We start from the raw sequence: 18062 nt of genomic DNA on the forward strand, positions 1-18062 counted from the left end.
TCGTGCCCGCCTGCCTTCGCATCGCCCGCCACTGCTGCGGCAGCTGCTACCTCTGCCGCACCCCCCCGCTGCCCAGCATCGCCGGCGCCCCCCCATTCCGGCCACCCTCGCCGCGGTTCCGGTCGTCGCCCGGCGCCGGCGCCCGTCTGTGCCACTAGACCCTCTCCTGGGTCGGACGCCCGCAAGCCCACTCGCCCGCTAAGACCCCTTCGGGCCACTGACCAGAGGGGCCCCAGCCCCAGAACGATTAAAAAAAAAATTAATATATATATATATAATAAATAAATTAATAATAAAATTAATTAATTAATTAATTTAATTAATTAACTAATTAATTAACTTATCTAATCTTGTTTAGTTTAACTAATTAAGATTAATTAACCTAATAAATAGTTACCCTAATTGTTAATTAGCTAAACAATCCCTAACAGGTGGGACCCACCTGTCAGGTTGACCAAGTCAACTGCTGACGTCATGCTGACATCATGATGACGTCAGCAGACACTATTCTGATAATGTTGATTAAATTAATTAAATAAATCCTAAAAATGATTTAAAGCTTTTAAAATTAATATAGGGTAAACCGTAGCTCGGATCGAAAAACTTTGTACATGAAAGTTGCTCAGAACGACGAGACGATTCCGGATACGCAGTCCGTTCGTCCGCCACACACCCCTAACCTATCGAACTCGCAACTTTCCCCCTCCGGCTCCTCTGCCCGAAAACACGGAACCCCGGGAATACTTCCCGGATGTTTCCCCCTTTCGTCGGTATCACTTACTACCGCGTTAGGGCACACCGAACACCGCGTATTGCCTTGTTATATTTTGTGATGCTTTGTTTGCTCTGTATTCATTATTTCTTCCCCCTCTTCTCTCCGGTAGACTACGAGACCGACGCTGCTGCTGACCAGTTCGACTACGGAGTTGACGACCCCTCTCTCTTGCCAGAGCAACCAGGCAAGCCCCCCCCTTTTGATCACCAGATATCGCCTATTCTCCTCTATACTGCTTGCATTAGAGTAGTGTAGCATGTTACTGCTTTCGTTAATCCTATTCTGATGCATAGCCTGACATTGTCGCTACATCTGTTGATACCTTACCTGCAATCCTAAATGCTTAGTATAGGATGCTAGTCTATCATCATTGGCCTTACATTCTTGTCAGTCTGCCTTGCTATACTATCGGGCCGTGATCACTTGGGAGGTGATCACGGGTATATACTATACATACATACATACTATACAGATGGTGACTAAAGTCGGGTCAGCTCATTGAGTACCCGCAAGTGATTCTGACGAGGGGGCTGAAAGGACAGGTGGCTCCAGCCCGGTAGAGGTGGGCCTGGGTTCCCGACGGCCCTCGACTGTTACTTTGTGCCGGAGCGGCAGGGCAGGTTGTGACCACCTAGGAGACAGGTGGGCCTGGCCCTGTTCAGCGTTCGCGGATACTTAACACGCTTAACGAGATCTTGGTATTTGATCTGAGTCGGCTACGAGCCTATACGCACTAACCATCTACGTGGGAGTAGTTATGGGTATCCCGACGTCGTGGTATCAGCCGAAGCACTTCAGACGTCAGCGACGGAGCGGCGCGCGCCGAATTGGACTGGAACGCCACTAGGCTAGGTCTGCTTTCGGCCGCCCTCGCAACGTGCAGGTGTGCTATGGGCGATGGGCCCAGACCCCTGTGCGCTTAGGTTTAGACCGGCGTGCTGGCCTCTCTGTTTTGCCTAGGTGGGGCTGCGACGTGTTGATCTTCCGAGGCCGGGCATGACCCAGGAAAGTGTGTCCGGCCAAATGGGATCGAGCATGTTGGGTTATGTGGTGCACCCCTGCAGGGAAGTTAATCTATTCGAATAGCCGTGATCTTCGGTAACAGGACGACTTGGAGTTGTACCTTGACCTTATGACAACTAGAACCGGATACTTAATAAAACACACCCTTCCAAGTGCCAGATACAACCGGTGGTCGCTCTACCTCAGGGATATGAGGAGGGGATCGCCGGGTAGGATTATGCTATGAGATGCTACTTGGAGATGCTACTTGGAGGACTTCAATCTACTCTCTTATACCTGTTGCAAGACGAAGGTGACCCGAAGCGTAGTCTTCGATAAGACTAGCTATCCCCCTCTTATTCTGGCATTCTGCAGTTCAGTCCACTGATATGGCCCTTTACACATATACCCATGCATATGTAGTGTAGATCCTTGCTTGCGAGTACTTTGGATGAGTACTCACGGTTGCTTTCTCCCCCTTTTCTCCCCTTTTCCTTTCTTTCTGGTTGTCGCAACCAGGTGCTGGAGTCCAGGAGCCAGACGCCACCGTCGACGACGACCCCTACTACACCGGAGGTGCCTACTACTACGTGTTGCCCGCTGACGACGACCTGGAGTAGTTTAGGAGGATCCCAGGCAGGAGGCCTGCGCCTCTTTCGATCTGTATCCCAGTTTGTGCTAGCCTTCTTAAGGCAACTTGTTTAACTTATGTCTGTACTCAGATATTGTTGCTTCCGCTGACTCGTCTATGATCGAGCACTTGTATTCGAGCCCTCGAGGCCCCTGGCTTGTATTATGATGCTTGTATGACTTATTTTATTTGTAGAGTTGTGTTGTGATATCTTCCCGTGAGTCCCTGATCTTGATCGTACACATTTGCGTGCCGACTCCGTCGCCCGAAGCCGTCCCGGACGCCGCCGGACTTCCCCGTCTACACGCGTCGTCCCCGTCAACCTCCCTGAGCCCCGCTGCCTTGACCCTACGGATCCACGGTGAGGCCCCCGGCCTCTCTTCCTCTTGCTCCTCGCACCGTCCCGTAGTCGTGCACGTGCCGCCCGGTGCTCGTGCTCGCTGTGAGCACGCGCGCACCCGCGCGCCCCGTCGCGCCCGTTGTCGCTCGTGCCACCTGCGGTTGTTGCCGCCCACGCCGCCGTCCCGCTCCGCCTGCAGCCCCCGTGCACTACTCCTGCCTTCCCCGCTGACGACCGCCGGGCCCGCACCTCGCCGAGACCACGTGCGTGGCGTCCCGGTACCTCGCCGCCCCTGGCTGCCTCCTTGTCGCCGGCGGCAGCGCCACTGGCCGCGCCCGAGGCCATCGCTTGGGCTTGCCCCGGTGGGCGCTCGTGGCCGTGCCCGTGAGCCCGCGCGCCCACACGCCCATAACCACTAAGGCCCCTATGGGCCTATGACAAACGGGGCCCTCGCCCCAGAACATTAAAAAAAATAAAATAAAAAAAATATATAAATAAATAAATAATAAATAATAAAATAAATAAAAACAATAAATATAATTAATAAAATTAAAATGATTTAATAATATTATTAATTAATTAATTAATTAAGTTAAGTTAATTAATCCGGTTTAATTAAATTAATTAACTAGTTAAGTTTAATTAAACTGTAATTAGATTAACCTAAACCCTAAATTAATTTAATTAGAGAATGACAGGTGGGTCCCACTGGACCCACATGTCAGGGTTGACTCAGTCAACCCCTGTTGACTGCTGACGTCAGCATGACATCATGCTGACGTCATAAATACATTTTTTCGAATTAATTAAATAAATAATTAAATTCCAAAATTGTTAAAATCTTTTAAAAATCATATCTTTTAATCCGTAACTCGGATTAAAATATTTTCAACGTGAAAGTTGCTCAGAACGACGAGACGATTCCGGATACGCAGTCCGTTCGTCCACCACACCCCCCTAACCTATCGAACCCGCAACTTTCCCCCTCCGGCTCCTCTGCCCGAAAACACGAAACACCGGGAATACTTTCCCGGATGATTCCCCCTTGACCAGTACCACCTTATACCACGTTAGGGCACGCCTAGCATCGCTTCTTGACATGTCATGCACCGATATGCATCTGTTTACTTGGTATTCATTGTTTCTTCCCCCTCTTCTCTCCGGTAGACTACGAGACCGACGCTGCTGCTGCCCAGTTCGACTACGGAGTTGACGACCCCTCTCTCTTGCCAGAGCAACCAGGCAAGCCCCCCCCCTTGATCACCAGATATCGCCTACTCTTCTCTATACTGCTTGCATTAGAGTAGTGTAGCATGTTACTGCTTTCGTTAATCCTATTCTGATGCATAGCCTGACATTGTTGCTACACCTGTTGATACCTTACCTGCAATCCTAAATGCTTAGTATAGGATGCTAGTTTATCATCATTGGCCCTACATTCTTGTCAGTCTGCCTTGCTATACTATTGGGCCGTGATCACTCGGGAGGTGATCACGGGTATATACTATACATACATACATACTATTCAGATGGTGACTAAAGTCGGGTCAGCTCGAAGAGTACCCGCGAGTGATTCACGGATTGGGGGCTGAAAGGACCTTTGTCCCGACGGCCCTCTGTGTGGATCTTTGTGGCGGAGCGACAGGGCAGGTTGAGACCGCCTAGGAGAGAGGTGGGCCTGGCCCTGTTCGGCGTTCGCGGACACTTAACACGCTTAACGAGATCTTGGTATTTGATCTGAGTCTAGCTACGAGCCTATACGCACTAACCATCTACGTGGGAGTAGTTATGGGTATCCCGACGTCGTGGTATCAGCCGAAGCACTTCAGACGTCAGCGACGGAGCGGCGCGCGCCGAATTGGACTGGAACGCCACTAGGCTAGGTCTGCTTTCGGCCGCGTACGCAACGTGCAGGTGTGCTCAGGGCGATGGGCCCAGACCCCTGCGCGCTTAGGTTTAGACCGGCGTGCTGGCCTCTCTGTTTTGCCTAGGTGGGGCTGCGACGTGTTGATCTTCCGAGGCCGGGCATGACCCAGGAAAGTGTGTCCGGCCAAATGGGATCGAGCGTGTTGGGTTATGTGGTGCACCCCTGCAGGGAAGTTAATCTATTCGAATAGCCGTGATCTTCGGTAACAGGACGACTTGGAGTTGTACCTTGACCTTATGACAACTAGAACCGGATACTTAATAAAACACACCCTTCCAAGTGCCAGATACAACCGGTGGTCGCTCTACCTCAGGGATATGAGGAGGGGATCGCCGGGTAGGATTATGCTACTGCGATGCTACTGGAGATGCTATTTGGAGACGCTACTTGAAGGACTTCAATCTACTCTCTTCTACATGCTGCAAGACGGAGGCTACCAGAAGCATAGTCTTCGACAGGATTAGCTATCCCCCTCTTATTCTGGCATTCTGCAGTTCAGTCCACCGATATGGCCTCCTTACACATATACCCATGCATATGTAGTGTAGTTCCTTGCTTGCGAGTACTTTGGATGAGTACTCACGGTTGCTTTCTCCCCCCTTTTTCCCCCTTTCCTTTCTTTCTGGTTGTCGCAACCAGATGCTGGAGTCCAGGAGCCAGACGCCACCGTCGACGACGACCCTTACTACACCGGAGGTGCCTACTACTACGTGCTGCCCGCTGATGTCGACCAGGAGTGACCTAGGAGGGTCCCAGGCAGGAGGCCTGCGCCTCTTTCGATCTGTACCCCCCAGTTTGTGCTAGCCTTCTTAAGGCAAACTTATTTAACTTATGTCTGTACTCAGATATTGTTGCTTCCGCTGACTCGTCTATGATCGAGCACTTGTATTCGAGCCCTCGAGGCCCCTGGCTTGTATTATGATGCTTGTATGACTTATTTTATTTGTAGAGTTGTGTTGTGATATCTTCCCGTGAGTCCCTGATCTTGACCGTACACATTTGCGTGCATGATTAGTGTACGATTGAATCGGGGGCGTCACACGTGTATCCGGAGGCGCGGAGGGGGGCGTTGAAGAGGATCCAGGAAGCGACGGAGGCCGCTAGTAGCAGCGCGCTCAGGTCCGCCCGGCCACGGCGCCACAGCACGTCGGAGGCGGCAAATTGAGCGCTTTGCAGAGAAGGGGATCCCTTTCCTCTTGATCTCCCCTCCCCTCCCCCCTCGTCGGAATCAGGCAACGAGGACGAAGAAAGGCAGCGAGACGAAGGGGAGAAGGCAGCCGGCGCGCGGCGAGGCGACGGAGCAGGCGGCCGGGGGAGAGGATGTCGGACGAAATCACTGTTTTGACCATGTCAGACTTTTTAGTCGCAAACTGAACCCGACGTGAAAGTATTTCACGATTTGACCCTTTTAGAAACGCCAGGGCCCGCGGCGTTTCTGATGAACATGGAAACGCCGACCAAGCTAGCGTTCCTGGCTAACACAGAAATGCCGTGGTAGCTTGCGTTTCTGCCCTGGCCCATAGTCAGTCCGAACCCGCTGTTTTCGCTGACGTGGCACATGTGAAATGCCAATGTCCTTGGCGTTTCTGGGCTAGATGAAGTAATGCGTGGCGGGCCGCGGGGGCTAACCCAGTCCACTCGCAGTCCTAGCCCCCGGTCGGGCAGTTCTTAACGAACTGGCGGCCGTCCCTTCCCTATTCTTCCCCAAATCTCCCCTAGATCTGCTATATTGATCATCAAAACAAGTAGATCGAAGCACCCCCGAATTGCTTGAGGTATTCTCTTCCCAATCCTCCATTTATTTTCAGTCAAGATTGGCTATTGTAGATGCATTTTTTCAAACATGGTGGAACCCTAAGATGAGTTATTAGTGATTTGTTTGATGAATATTTTGGGGATATACTGTTGAAGTATTCTTAGTTAACTTGTATAGTATTGGATTTAGAGAGAGCCCATTTTTTAGGATTAGGTTGAACCTATTATTTGTTAATAATTAGTTGTGATAGATTCTTTAGGATAAAATAGGTTGAAAAGAATTGGTGTTGGTAATGTGGTTCGTGATTTATATCTTTGGGATAATTTGTAGTAGTTCTCACACAATTTTGTATATGACGTGGTCATAATTTTAAGCATATATCATAACAAATCCATGTACCTTATTTTGTAGGATGTTTGAGCCGGATAAATATCCCAGCCTTGATGATTATTACGAGGAGAAGCATCGTGCTGTGCTTGTGGAAAGAGGGGAGGTAATTATGTATCTATATTATCATATTGTGAGTATATTGTGAGTAGTTTAGAGAAGTATATAAATTGTGCGTGTGATTTTTGTAGGTTCCTCCAGTACTTCGGTTGAGAGGCCACAACCCACGCGAGTCACTGAGGTATGACCGTCGCTACGAGCCTTATTTTAGAAGAATGGATCTTCTCCAGTTTGTGCTCAACTTTAAAGGCACACCACCATGGCTGAACTCGACGGCCATTACCGCCCTTACGGACCGTTGGAGGCCGGAGACGCACTCTTTTCACCTTGCTCGTGGTGATATGACCGTCACTTTGGAGGATATTGCGATGATCTCCGGTCTTCCGATCGAGGGCAGGGCTCTTACCGGGAAGGTAAAGTCCGAGGGGTGGCGACAAAGGGTTGCAGGTTTGGTTGGTGTTGAACCTTCCCCGTGGATTCATGAAACAAAGAAGAATCCTAGGCCATCTGGTGTTTTGTTCTCGTGGCTACAAGAACATTTTTACGAGTGCCCAGAGAATGCTAGTCCGGCTGTTGTGGAGAGGTACGCCAGGGCTTACTTATGGAACCTTTTGACCCAAGTGGTGTTTCCTGATGGCACGGGAGACACAACCTCGTGGATATTCTTGGATCCTCTTCGTAACTGGGATGTTAAGTGGAGTTGGGGGTCGGCGGCACTAGCCTTCTTGTACCGTCAGGTAATGCTAATTTGATGAATTTTCATTATATGAAAGAGTTTTTTGCATGTGATTGTTTAATGTGTATACAAATGTGCAGTTGGACAGAGCATGTATGAGGAGTAAGCCGAAATCTTGTCTTGGTGGTTTTGTTTGGGCCCTACAGATTTGGATGTGGGAGCGTATCCCTGTGGGCCGTAACTTGACCATTGCTCCGGAAGAACCTTGGGAGTGGCCTTTTGACGGGGATGAGGAGCGGTATCCCACTACCGCATACACGTGGGCTAATGCCAAGTGTCTAGTATCGCAGTCATGGGGAACCTTGCCCTTCGACGATGAAGAACTCTTGCCCTTCGAAGATGCAGAACCCGGAAGCGGTGGCATGAAGATATAATCTTCGTCCTCGCTCTCCTCAATCCATAAAGATGGATTATTTGCTGAAATCCTTCTGAAAGTTTCACTCTTCGGCACCACCACCTTCTTCCACCTTTCATGCAACCTAAGAAGTTCTTTACGTACCTTCTCATAGGTCCTTTCAGGCCACCCAGACCTACGTAATTGGTGAGCCAACTCATTCATTATGGTGTCACCACTGGTGAGTTCGTCCCATGGAACTATCCTATTGTCCATCCTGAAATCGGTAGCTAGGCTCAAAAGAGTCCTGCTCATCCCAGGGTAAAAACTACGATCGAAAGGATAATGGGACATCTCAACTACACTACACTGGAATGCTTAGCCAACTCCGTCTGAAGGGGGTTTTATAGGCGGCGGGAAAGAGTTGGCGGGAACATATGGCGGGAAACGGGTGGCGGGACAAAGTTGGCGAGAACATATGGCGGGAAAGAGTGGGCGGGAACATATGGCGGGAAACGGGTAGCGGGAAAGAGTTGGCGGGAACATATGGCGGGGAGAGGCTGCCGGGGAAACGGGTAGCGGGAAACTTCAAAGCAATTTGGTGGTACACATAGTTCACCACATAAAGTAATACACATAAAGGAGTCTAGAGCAATTGTGACATCACATAGTTCACCACATAAAGGAGTACACATAGAGGAGTCCAAAGCAATTGTGACATCACATTGTTCATCACATAAAGGAGTACACATATAGGAGGCCAAAGCAATTTAGAGTACACATAGCTCATGAAGGTCCAAAGCATGACACAGTTCACATCATAGCTCTATTGTGTAGAGCAAGGCCCCTTTCCCTTCTTCTTCCTCCTCCTCCCTTTTCCTTATGAGATGAGCCACCTTCGCCATCCTCAAGCCCCTTCATTGTTGCCTTGTTGGGTTGAGAAGCCGCCATATCTATGAAAAATTGCAAGACATTAGTTAGTAAGGACAAAAACAACATGAAAATAATATTGGGAAACATGAAAATAATTATGAAGTGTAGCCACGTACGGAAATGGTCCATCTAGGTATCCAAACATTCCTCTAGCATTACCACGGCCTCTACCCATGAAACCTCCTCTACCACCACCAGAACCTCTACCCCTACCACTAGCACCATCACCGGTAACTCGTCCTCGACCACGACCACCCCTGGATCCTCGGCCACCACCAGAACTTCTACCCCTAGCACGAGCACCATCACCGGTAACTCGTCCTCGACCACGACCACCACCGGAACCTTGGCCACCACCAAGGCCACCATCGGAACCTCGGCCACCACCAAGGCCACCACCGAAACCTCGGCCACCACCAAGGCCATCACCGGAACCTTGGCCACCACCAAGGCCACCACTTGAAGTAGCATTGTGCCCTTTTGAAGTTTTGTTTGTTTTGCAAGTCCTTTTGTTGTGTGTCGTTTCATTGCAACCACCGCATTGGTTCCTATCACGTGGCTCCATGAAATGTCCACTACCAAACTCTCTGGTGCTCATGAGGTCATCCATATCATTCTTGTATCGCTTTGTTCTCCTTCTATCCTTGGGGTGTACCATCATCTCCGGATCGGGCCTAATGTTAGGACCGTGATACTCTGGCCACTACGATGCGTCCAGAAAAGGGTGAAATCTAGACGCCCATGTTAACTTATGAGTTTGCAGGTTGAATTCATGCAACCTTACAACTACTCCATCGGAGATATCCACATTCCTGACGCGGGCCGCCGACATCATGTGTGAGCATGGCCAGTGGTACTTACTAGGCCGCTCACAACTGCAATGTCTTGTCCTAAGAGCCACCTTAAATGAGCGAGCACCATATGATTGTCCATCTCTAGTTGTCCCACCTGGCTCATCCACTTGGTATTTCATTTCTACATTATCAAAACAAGTGACTCGCTGGATGGCTGACTTGTCTCTCTGAAACTCCAGCCACTCGGCAACCTTCTTCGGATATATTTCAATGGGAGGCTTCTCACTATCAGCAATCAACTTGTCGATTTCATCGGAGTGCTTCAAAAAATACTCATTTAGCTTGTAAAAGGTATATTCCGCTATTGCCGTCACCGGCAACTGACGGGCACCCTTCAAGACAAAGTTGAAGCACTCAACAAGATTGCTTGTCATGTCACCATATCTCATGTCTCCTTCATCACATGCCCGTGACCACTTGTGTCTCTCATCAATATTCCTTTCTAAGAAATCTTTCCCACCTTTGTTTGCCTTCTCATAGATTTTTTTCAAGCGTGTCGTGAATGACTCAACGGAGAAGGCTACACATGCGGAGTTAAGATCCTTGCAAAGATCCTTGTTTTTGCAAGCTCTGTAAAAGTTTGCAACAAAGTGCCTCATACACCATCGGTGGTGAAGCCTCGCATGCCCTGGAATATGAATATCCACGGCCTTCAATATGCCTTGGTGCCGATCGGATATGATGCATACCTCCCGGTTCGGAGGAATGACCGTGCTCCTAACAAGTCTCATGAACCATTCCCAGTTGTCTTGGTTCTCCATGGAGACCAAAGCAAATGCCACAGGCAACACCTGATCATTAGCGTCATGTGACATTGCTATCATGAGTGTGCCCTTATATTTCCCTGTCAAGAATGTCCCATCTATAGACAAAACCGGTCGACAATGCTCAAAAGCTGTAATGCATGGGCCAAACGTCCAAAAGGCAGGACGAAACACTCCTTCAATATCTTGGACATAGTGGTACATTCCTGGGTTTCTATAAGACATCGCTCCCAGCAACCTGGGTAGCATGTTGTAAGCCTCTTCCCATCCACCGTACAACATTCTGAGAGCGACTTGCTTGGCCTTCCATGTTTTCCCATACTTGACCTTATATCCGAACTTATCTTCAATCCAACTCATCAATAACTTCACTTTAATGGTTGGATCCTCGGCTATATATTTCTGGTATTTATAACCAATGAATTCCGAGGTTAGTTGACGGTGTGTCTTCCGTGCTTCTACGGCCGGCGGTGTGCATTGGTGAGTGGCTTTGCAACTAGTTATCTTCCACCAACCATCTTTTGTGAGTCTTCCATTCACTTTCCATTTGCATCTTTCTACCTCACATTTCACGGTGTATCGCTTGTTGCAGTCCGAGTGAACAACTATGAAAGGCCTGTGGTGTTTGACAACATACTCACACAACCACATCCTGAATTCTAGCATGTGCTCGAACATCAAACCTTTCCTCACGTACGACATCGAAATCGCGTCGGGTGTACTACTTGGGAACTGTCTAGCCTCAATTGTCTTGCTCATGCCACCGTCAACTATAGCCTTATCTGCAAGGCTAACATCACAAAACAAGGGAACTTTGTGATCCCTACCGGTGAATTTTGTGTACCACTCTGCTTCTTTCTCAATTAAGCCATCCTCGTCCAACTCATTCACCGGGCCTTCATCATCCGAGTCATCCACACAAGCACGCTGATAGATAATGTCAGGATCCATGTCCTGATGCCTTACTTCGGCCTCTACGTCACCAACAATGTTGTGATGCCTCTCATACTCTTCGTCAGAGTCATCACCATCATCTTTCATCGGTGCACTACCTCCGAACTCATATTGGGGATACTCATTGGCTTCAGCTTCAACTTTATGCTCAACAATAGGCGGCACACTACTAACCGGGCTCACATCATCTACTAAGGTTTGGTTCAAGTCAAGACGAAAGAGAGGAGCCTTCACCACCTTACTTGCAAATACTTCAAGTGACTTGACTGCCGAGGATGCAACAACCTCCTTATATGCAACCCAATGCAAATTGGACTTGATAGGCATTGTCTTCATTCGACACTTGTGTGCCGACCCAACATCATATCTTCCTACTAATTCAACTTGGTCACTTGCATCCACCCACTTTAATCTTATCCGTGTTTCTTCCACAACCTCTTCATAACTAGGAGTCTCAAGAAATATCAATACTTCCTCATACTTGTCAACAATATCCACATTCATGAATGCCTCTTTGTCAACGTAATGAATATTCACAATCTTGTCCATCTAAAGAAGGGGAACATAAGATTAAAAATGTACAATGCTAAATATACCACATTGCTAACAAAACCACTAACCCTAACCATAAATCTTAACATTAGGCATAACCCTAACCTAAATCTTAACATTAGTCATAAACCAAACAATAAGGTATGCTCAACAACATCACAATGCAACACCATTGGAACAACAATACTAAAAACATCACATTAGATATCCATGTTCAAAACTAGGGTTAGGAACAACAAGAACAAATCAATCCAAATGGGCAAATCCAACCAATAAAAATTTGTGAGATGAAGGAGGTTACCTCAACGAACGAAAATGACACCGGATCCACGGACCAACCCAATCGATTTGCAAGGATTTGACAGGGGATAAGTGAGGGACACAAAGGGGGAAAAGGGCAAGAGCTCGGGATAGGCCAATGGGGGAGAAGAGATTGAGGAGTGAGTGGTGGGTGCAAGCCCTACGGCCACCTAAAATATCTGCATCAGAAACGCCATTGGTGCTGGCGTTTCTAGAAACGCTAGCTGTCTCGGCGTTTCAATCCCGCCACGTCATCAAGCAACGCCAACTCGGCCTGGCAGTGGGCCATGGAAGAAACGCTAGCTTGGTCGGCGTTTCCATGTTCATCAGAAACGCCGCGGGGCCTGGCGTTTCTAAAAGGGTCAAATCGTGAAACACTTTCACGTCGGGTTCAGTTTGCGACTAAAAAGTCTGACAAGGTCAAAACAGTGATTTCGTCCGAGGATGTCGCCATCGCCGTCGCAAAATCGAGGAGGAGAGGATGGGGGACGCGGTGCGGGCTGTGTCGTTTGTCGGATTAAAGCAAGGTTTTTTTTTTGTAAATTGTCATCGGAGACAACTTTTATCGGATGGAGGGAGTAATAGCTAGGGTTGAAAATATCCACAACTAGTCGTTTTCAAAAATTTCCGGGGCTACTCCCTCCATTCACAAATATAAGATGTTTTCAATATTTTAGACCATATATGGATTGAAATGAGTGAATAAATACACTAAAATGCGTATATATACAACAGCATAGAAAAAAGTTGGAACATCTAGTGTTTTTAAGGCGGTAGCAAGGCGCCTCACCGCCTAAGTGGTAAGGCATAAGGCAAGGTGGACACCTTAGAGAGTTCTAAGCAGCAGAATGAAGTAGAATTTGGTAGGCAACTATGCATACACACTACACATACATCTTGCCCTTGCTGATGGTTGTAGAGCCCATATAGCATCCGTCATGTTTGCACTTCCTCTTCTCCCCAACAGTAATCATGCATTATTCTAACCATCCAGGCATCCACTAACCACTATAAGAGAGGCAGTGAGTAACCAGTAAAGTAGGAAGCAGTGAACAGCTGAAAAGCAGCAAGCAATGAACAACTGAACATGGAAGAAACAGAGGAGAATGGTTTTTCTACCATGCACGAGATCTCCCGTGCATGCATACTGTTTTCTTGGTCCCACTACTTATGGACACTTATGACTTACTACACCATATGGCCCTACCTAGATTATTTCTCTCCTCATATTAACCCATGCATTTTAAGTTGAGTCAGAAATTTTAAAACTATGTATCTTTTGAATGAAAATTTTGATTTCTGTTTTGTTAACATATTTGGGGTCTAAGGAGATCTTTTAAACAAGATCACGAATATATTTCCATAATTTTTTAAATATAATTTTTGAAACTTGATGAATCTATAGAAAAAAAACCCCATCAAACTACAACATTTACATGTAACGAGTTTTGCAGACTATCATAGAGTTTCACACCATGTTTCATACAGTTTCACCATCTTTCGTATGGTTTCATCATGTTTTAAAAATCAAAATTTAAAAAGTATCAAAATATATTCAAGAGTGATCTTGTTTAAAAGTCCTCGTCACCAGGAATATAAATACGCAAACAAAAGTTAAATCGGGATTTTTGTTCATAAGATAAAATGATTCCAAACTTTGAAATCACAAGAAAAAGCATGGGTGTGTGGTGGGTTTCATGTCAGATAGTAGGTGCATGGACCATGTGATTAACTGATATGACATGACTAGATGGGTGAAATTACAACTAGAAGAGGAGTGCATGCATCCGAATCTCAATCTATATCTAAGGGCTGACCCATGCACGGGACCTCCCATGCATGGTAGAATTGCTTTTCTCAGAAACAGAGCAGAGGAGGGTGGGGGAGAAGGGGGAGGGAGAGGAGTAGAGGATGGGGGAGGTATATCTTGGCAGTTGGCTCCTTGTTGTTGCCTGTTGCTGGTTGCTGCTGTACTGAAGAGGAGGATGAGGAGCCTGTTGCTGGTTGCTGTTGTACTGAAGAGGAGGATGAGGAGCTGCTGGAGAGGAGGGGAGGAGGAGCTTCTGGAGAGGATCTGCTGCAGAGGAGGGAGCAGATCTGCTGGAGGAGAGGAGCCAAAGAAGGAGGAGATGTGTGTCGGTTGAGAGTTTTTTCTCTCTCTCTTGCCAACAACATCTCTATTTTTCACCAGAAGACTGTTTCCCGCCTAAAACTGCTTTCCTTCCTGGCTGGCAAGCTCAAGATGTCTAATATGGACTAGGGCACCTACCTGGACGTCTTAGCACCGCTTCAGACGCCTTAAAGCTTAAGGCGGACGCCTTACTCAGGTACCTAAGGCAAGCTGGACCCCTTGAGCTTGCGGGGCGCCCTGACGCCTAAGCATCGCCTAGGCGACGCCTTACGGACACTTTAAAAACAATGGGAACATCTTATAATAGTGAATGAGGGAGTAGTTGTTTTCATCAGATACAAGCGAAGTTTGTCGCATTTTGCAAGTTGTATTAAACTGAACGCACATGGCAAGTTTATGTACCGTCACTGTAGTTACCTAAAAAGATTGATTAGTATGGCCAATTTTGCATACACAACCTTTTGTCTTTTGAAAGGTTCGTCACACTTCTGTTTTTAAATTCTCACACTATCATAGTACTACTCTGTCATAATACAACGCATAATAGTTTTGTTTCAAGTCAAACTTTGTAAACAACTGCCAAATCCTTAGAATTTTTTAACTGAAATATCAAATTAATACCGTTAAATTCATTATAAAATATATTTCCAGATTGTACATATTTGCTATTTAAATGTTCATATAATATTTTTACAAACTTGGTCAAAATTTACAACGTTCGACTTAGGATAAATTTAAATGACTATATTTTGACACAGAGGGCACAATGTATTTTTTTAGAGTACTTTGTGCGTACCATATTTTTATAGAAGAGTAGAATAATGTCTACAATAGTCACTAGAATAATCACAGTCTGATAGTAGGGCCACACCATACCAGAAATACATGGGCACTGTATGAATTATCATATTTTGTTGGAAAATTCACAAGATGTATTGGACACCCAATAGTGTTGTCCCTATTATTGGATTATCTAGCAGTAGATGTAATTATCCTTTGGATTTTCCGTGCAAAATAATATTTTTTTTCTGGATTTAGCCACTCTTGGAGACATCCACCGGGTAACGATGGATGCAGCTAGCCCAGGCTCCATCCATACGTGAAGATGGTTGTTTACACACCCAACCAACGGTGTTGCACTCGTACCCTGCACCGAATCCGATCATCCACACCCTATTGCCTTTCTTCATCCGGCCTTTGGCCTCAATGTATGATAACTCATACCACACCGATGAAGTCGACTGGTTTCCAAATCGATGCAGCGTCATCTTTGATGGCTCAACATGCTTGTCTGATAGATTAAGACCAAGTTGTACCGAGGTGATAACCGCCGGTCCGCCAACATGGATGCAAAAATGCTCAAATGCAACACAAAAGTTGGGGATGTATGGTCTAATCTTCCACCTACGGAGCACCTTTTTCGCCACATAGAAGAACAAAAACTTGAGAAGCTCTGATGCGGGTAGGACAAGAGGCCCGGTTGTCATGATATTATCCTTGAGTGCGTTCCCAGCGACATCCATAATGTCTTTAGAGAGAGCAATCCCTAGGTTGCCCTTGTCATCTTCCTCTTGATAAACACACCGGTAAGCAGCGTTGTTTGCCGAAGTGACTGTTCGTGTGAAATGCCCAAGCTGAAACCGAGCATTGGATCTAGAAGTCGACAACAGCTTGGCAGCACCACCTATGCGGAACAAGACGTTAACCAACTGCATAGAACGCTTATTCCCCGCATAGTAGAATGGCCCAATGGTCTCCGTCGACACCACCAACACGTGTGACCCCCAAGGCATCACTTGCAGCATGTTGCTTGCGAGCCCCACTGCGGTCACTGATGCTGAACACCCCATCCCAGAGAGGTTGATGACACACAGATCACCTCGCAACTTGTATCTGTTCACAATCATGTCGGCGATGGATGGTACTGGGCTAAATGTACTGCAGTTGGTGATAAGAGCACCAATCATGTCGCGGTTGATGCACGTCTTGGCAAAAAGGTCATCGATCACCGAGAAGACCACCAACTCTGCTTCGGCACGTGCTTCATCAAGCCCGCAATATGGCTCTATATAGTGAATGGCAGGCGGGGCACATGTCTGATCACTCATGCTTGAGCGCTCAAGAATAGTAGCAATGAAGTTGACGGTAGAATCATCAAACAAAGGCGAGAGACGTGCATGCTCGAGGAAGGTTGCCTTTGTGACTCTTAAATTGGAGCTTGGCCGGAAGCAAGCATAGTCAACAAGGTATACAGTTCTACGACGGAGTGCAAGGTAGATGGTAGCCGTGATAATCAGTAGAAAGACGGCAAGGAGTAGATGGATGGGATAGGTGGCAGTGAGTTGGGGCAGAGTCTCAAGTGAAGCAGCTAGCCATGGCGCAACTTTGTTGAGGACGCCAGCTGGGAGTGTCATCGTGGTAACAATTCGTAGGAGGAAGGTGTTGGCAGCGTGGTGGTATAGAAATCCGAGTCTCTTGAGATGAGACAGCAAATTCATGGTGTTGGCCTGTTGGGTGATGTGGTGACCGATGAGGATATAGAGGGAAATGCATATACTATATATTTGTATTGCTGTAGCACTTCTAAAGATCTGCAGAATTAAAGCCTCCAACTGTGCAAGTGTCAACTGCCCGTGTCCTGGCACGTTATCTCGACGAAAATTTCTTTGCACTCATTTTTTTTTTGAAAAAACTTCTGATCTATTCATCAACTGTCAAGATAGTACAAAGAACACTAGAAGTAAAATTTACATTCAGGTCTGTAGACTACCTAGCGACGACTACAAGCACTGGAGCGAGCCGAAGGCGCGCCACCGTTATCGCCCGTTTCTCATCGGAGCCGGGCAAACATTGTTGTAGTAGACAGTCGGGAAGTCGTCGTGTTAAGGCCCATAGAAGCTGCTCACCAGAACAGCAACCGCCGCCGATGAAGAGAATCATAGACCAAAATCGTGGGCGAAATTACTAACACCATAGGCTAACAGGACATCTAGATTACTGCCCAATAGTGCACGGGCGATGATAGTACGATGTACTATGGTTCCTTAATTGCATGTCAAGCTAACTATTTCACAAAATATTATCATGTGCACATCCGTGTATCATATGTTTTTGCACATCGTGCTGCAGGAGCATTTTCATTTCAGATTTTCTAAGCGAACGTACAGAAATAAATATTGAGGAGGACATAAGGTTTTGAATGTATCAGCCAACTATGTGGGCTGTCTGTTTTCCGTTATTTGTATTTCCCAGGACATCTTGTTATCTATCAAATTCTATTATATCAATCTATCTATTATAAATTGAAATTAAAGCTCAATAGAATATTGTAGATTAACATTAGATGACAGGCTAATAAAAAAGATAAATATACATATAAATCTCACAAAAATGCAAAACGCTGGCCGATAATTGGCCGTCGTCATTTAATCTATACTAGATGATATCCCACACATTGAGTTGGAACTATTGACCTTTCGCCAATTTATTATTTCCAATGATTTCTAGGAAAATCCTAGAGCTCTATATGGGCCATTCATGCATGACAAGGTTGTGTGGAAAGTTTGGTCCCATTTCGGTTGTGCAGGGTGTGCTGCACACACACATGCCTCGCCCGCTTGTCACGG

General features: G+C 46.8%; 1 protein-coding gene across 1 annotated transcript; it reads right to left on the reverse strand.

Moving 5' to 3' along the window:
• Nucleotides 1-15287: 15287 nt before the first annotated feature.
• On the reverse strand, nucleotides 15288-16934 carry LOC119341796 (3-ketoacyl-CoA synthase 5-like). The gene has a single exon (XM_037613648.1). The coding sequence runs from the start codon at nucleotides 16932-16934 to the stop codon at nucleotides 15471-15473; it is 1464 nt and encodes a 487-aa protein (XP_037469545.1). The 3' UTR covers nucleotides 15288-15470.
• Between the last annotated feature and the right edge of the window lie 1128 nt (nucleotides 16935-18062).

This window comes from Triticum dicoccoides, chromosome 7B (genome assembly GCF_002162155.2).
Source record: "Triticum dicoccoides isolate Atlit2015 ecotype Zavitan chromosome 7B, WEW_v2.0, whole genome shotgun sequence".
In the NCBI taxonomy this organism is placed as follows: Eukaryota; Viridiplantae; Streptophyta; class Magnoliopsida; order Poales; family Poaceae; genus Triticum; species Triticum dicoccoides.

Coding starts and splice junctions, on each gene's coding strand:
- LOC119341796 (XM_037613648.1), bottom strand. CDS start 16,934: ATGAATTTGCTGTCTCATCTCAAGAGACTCGGATTTCTATACCACCAC.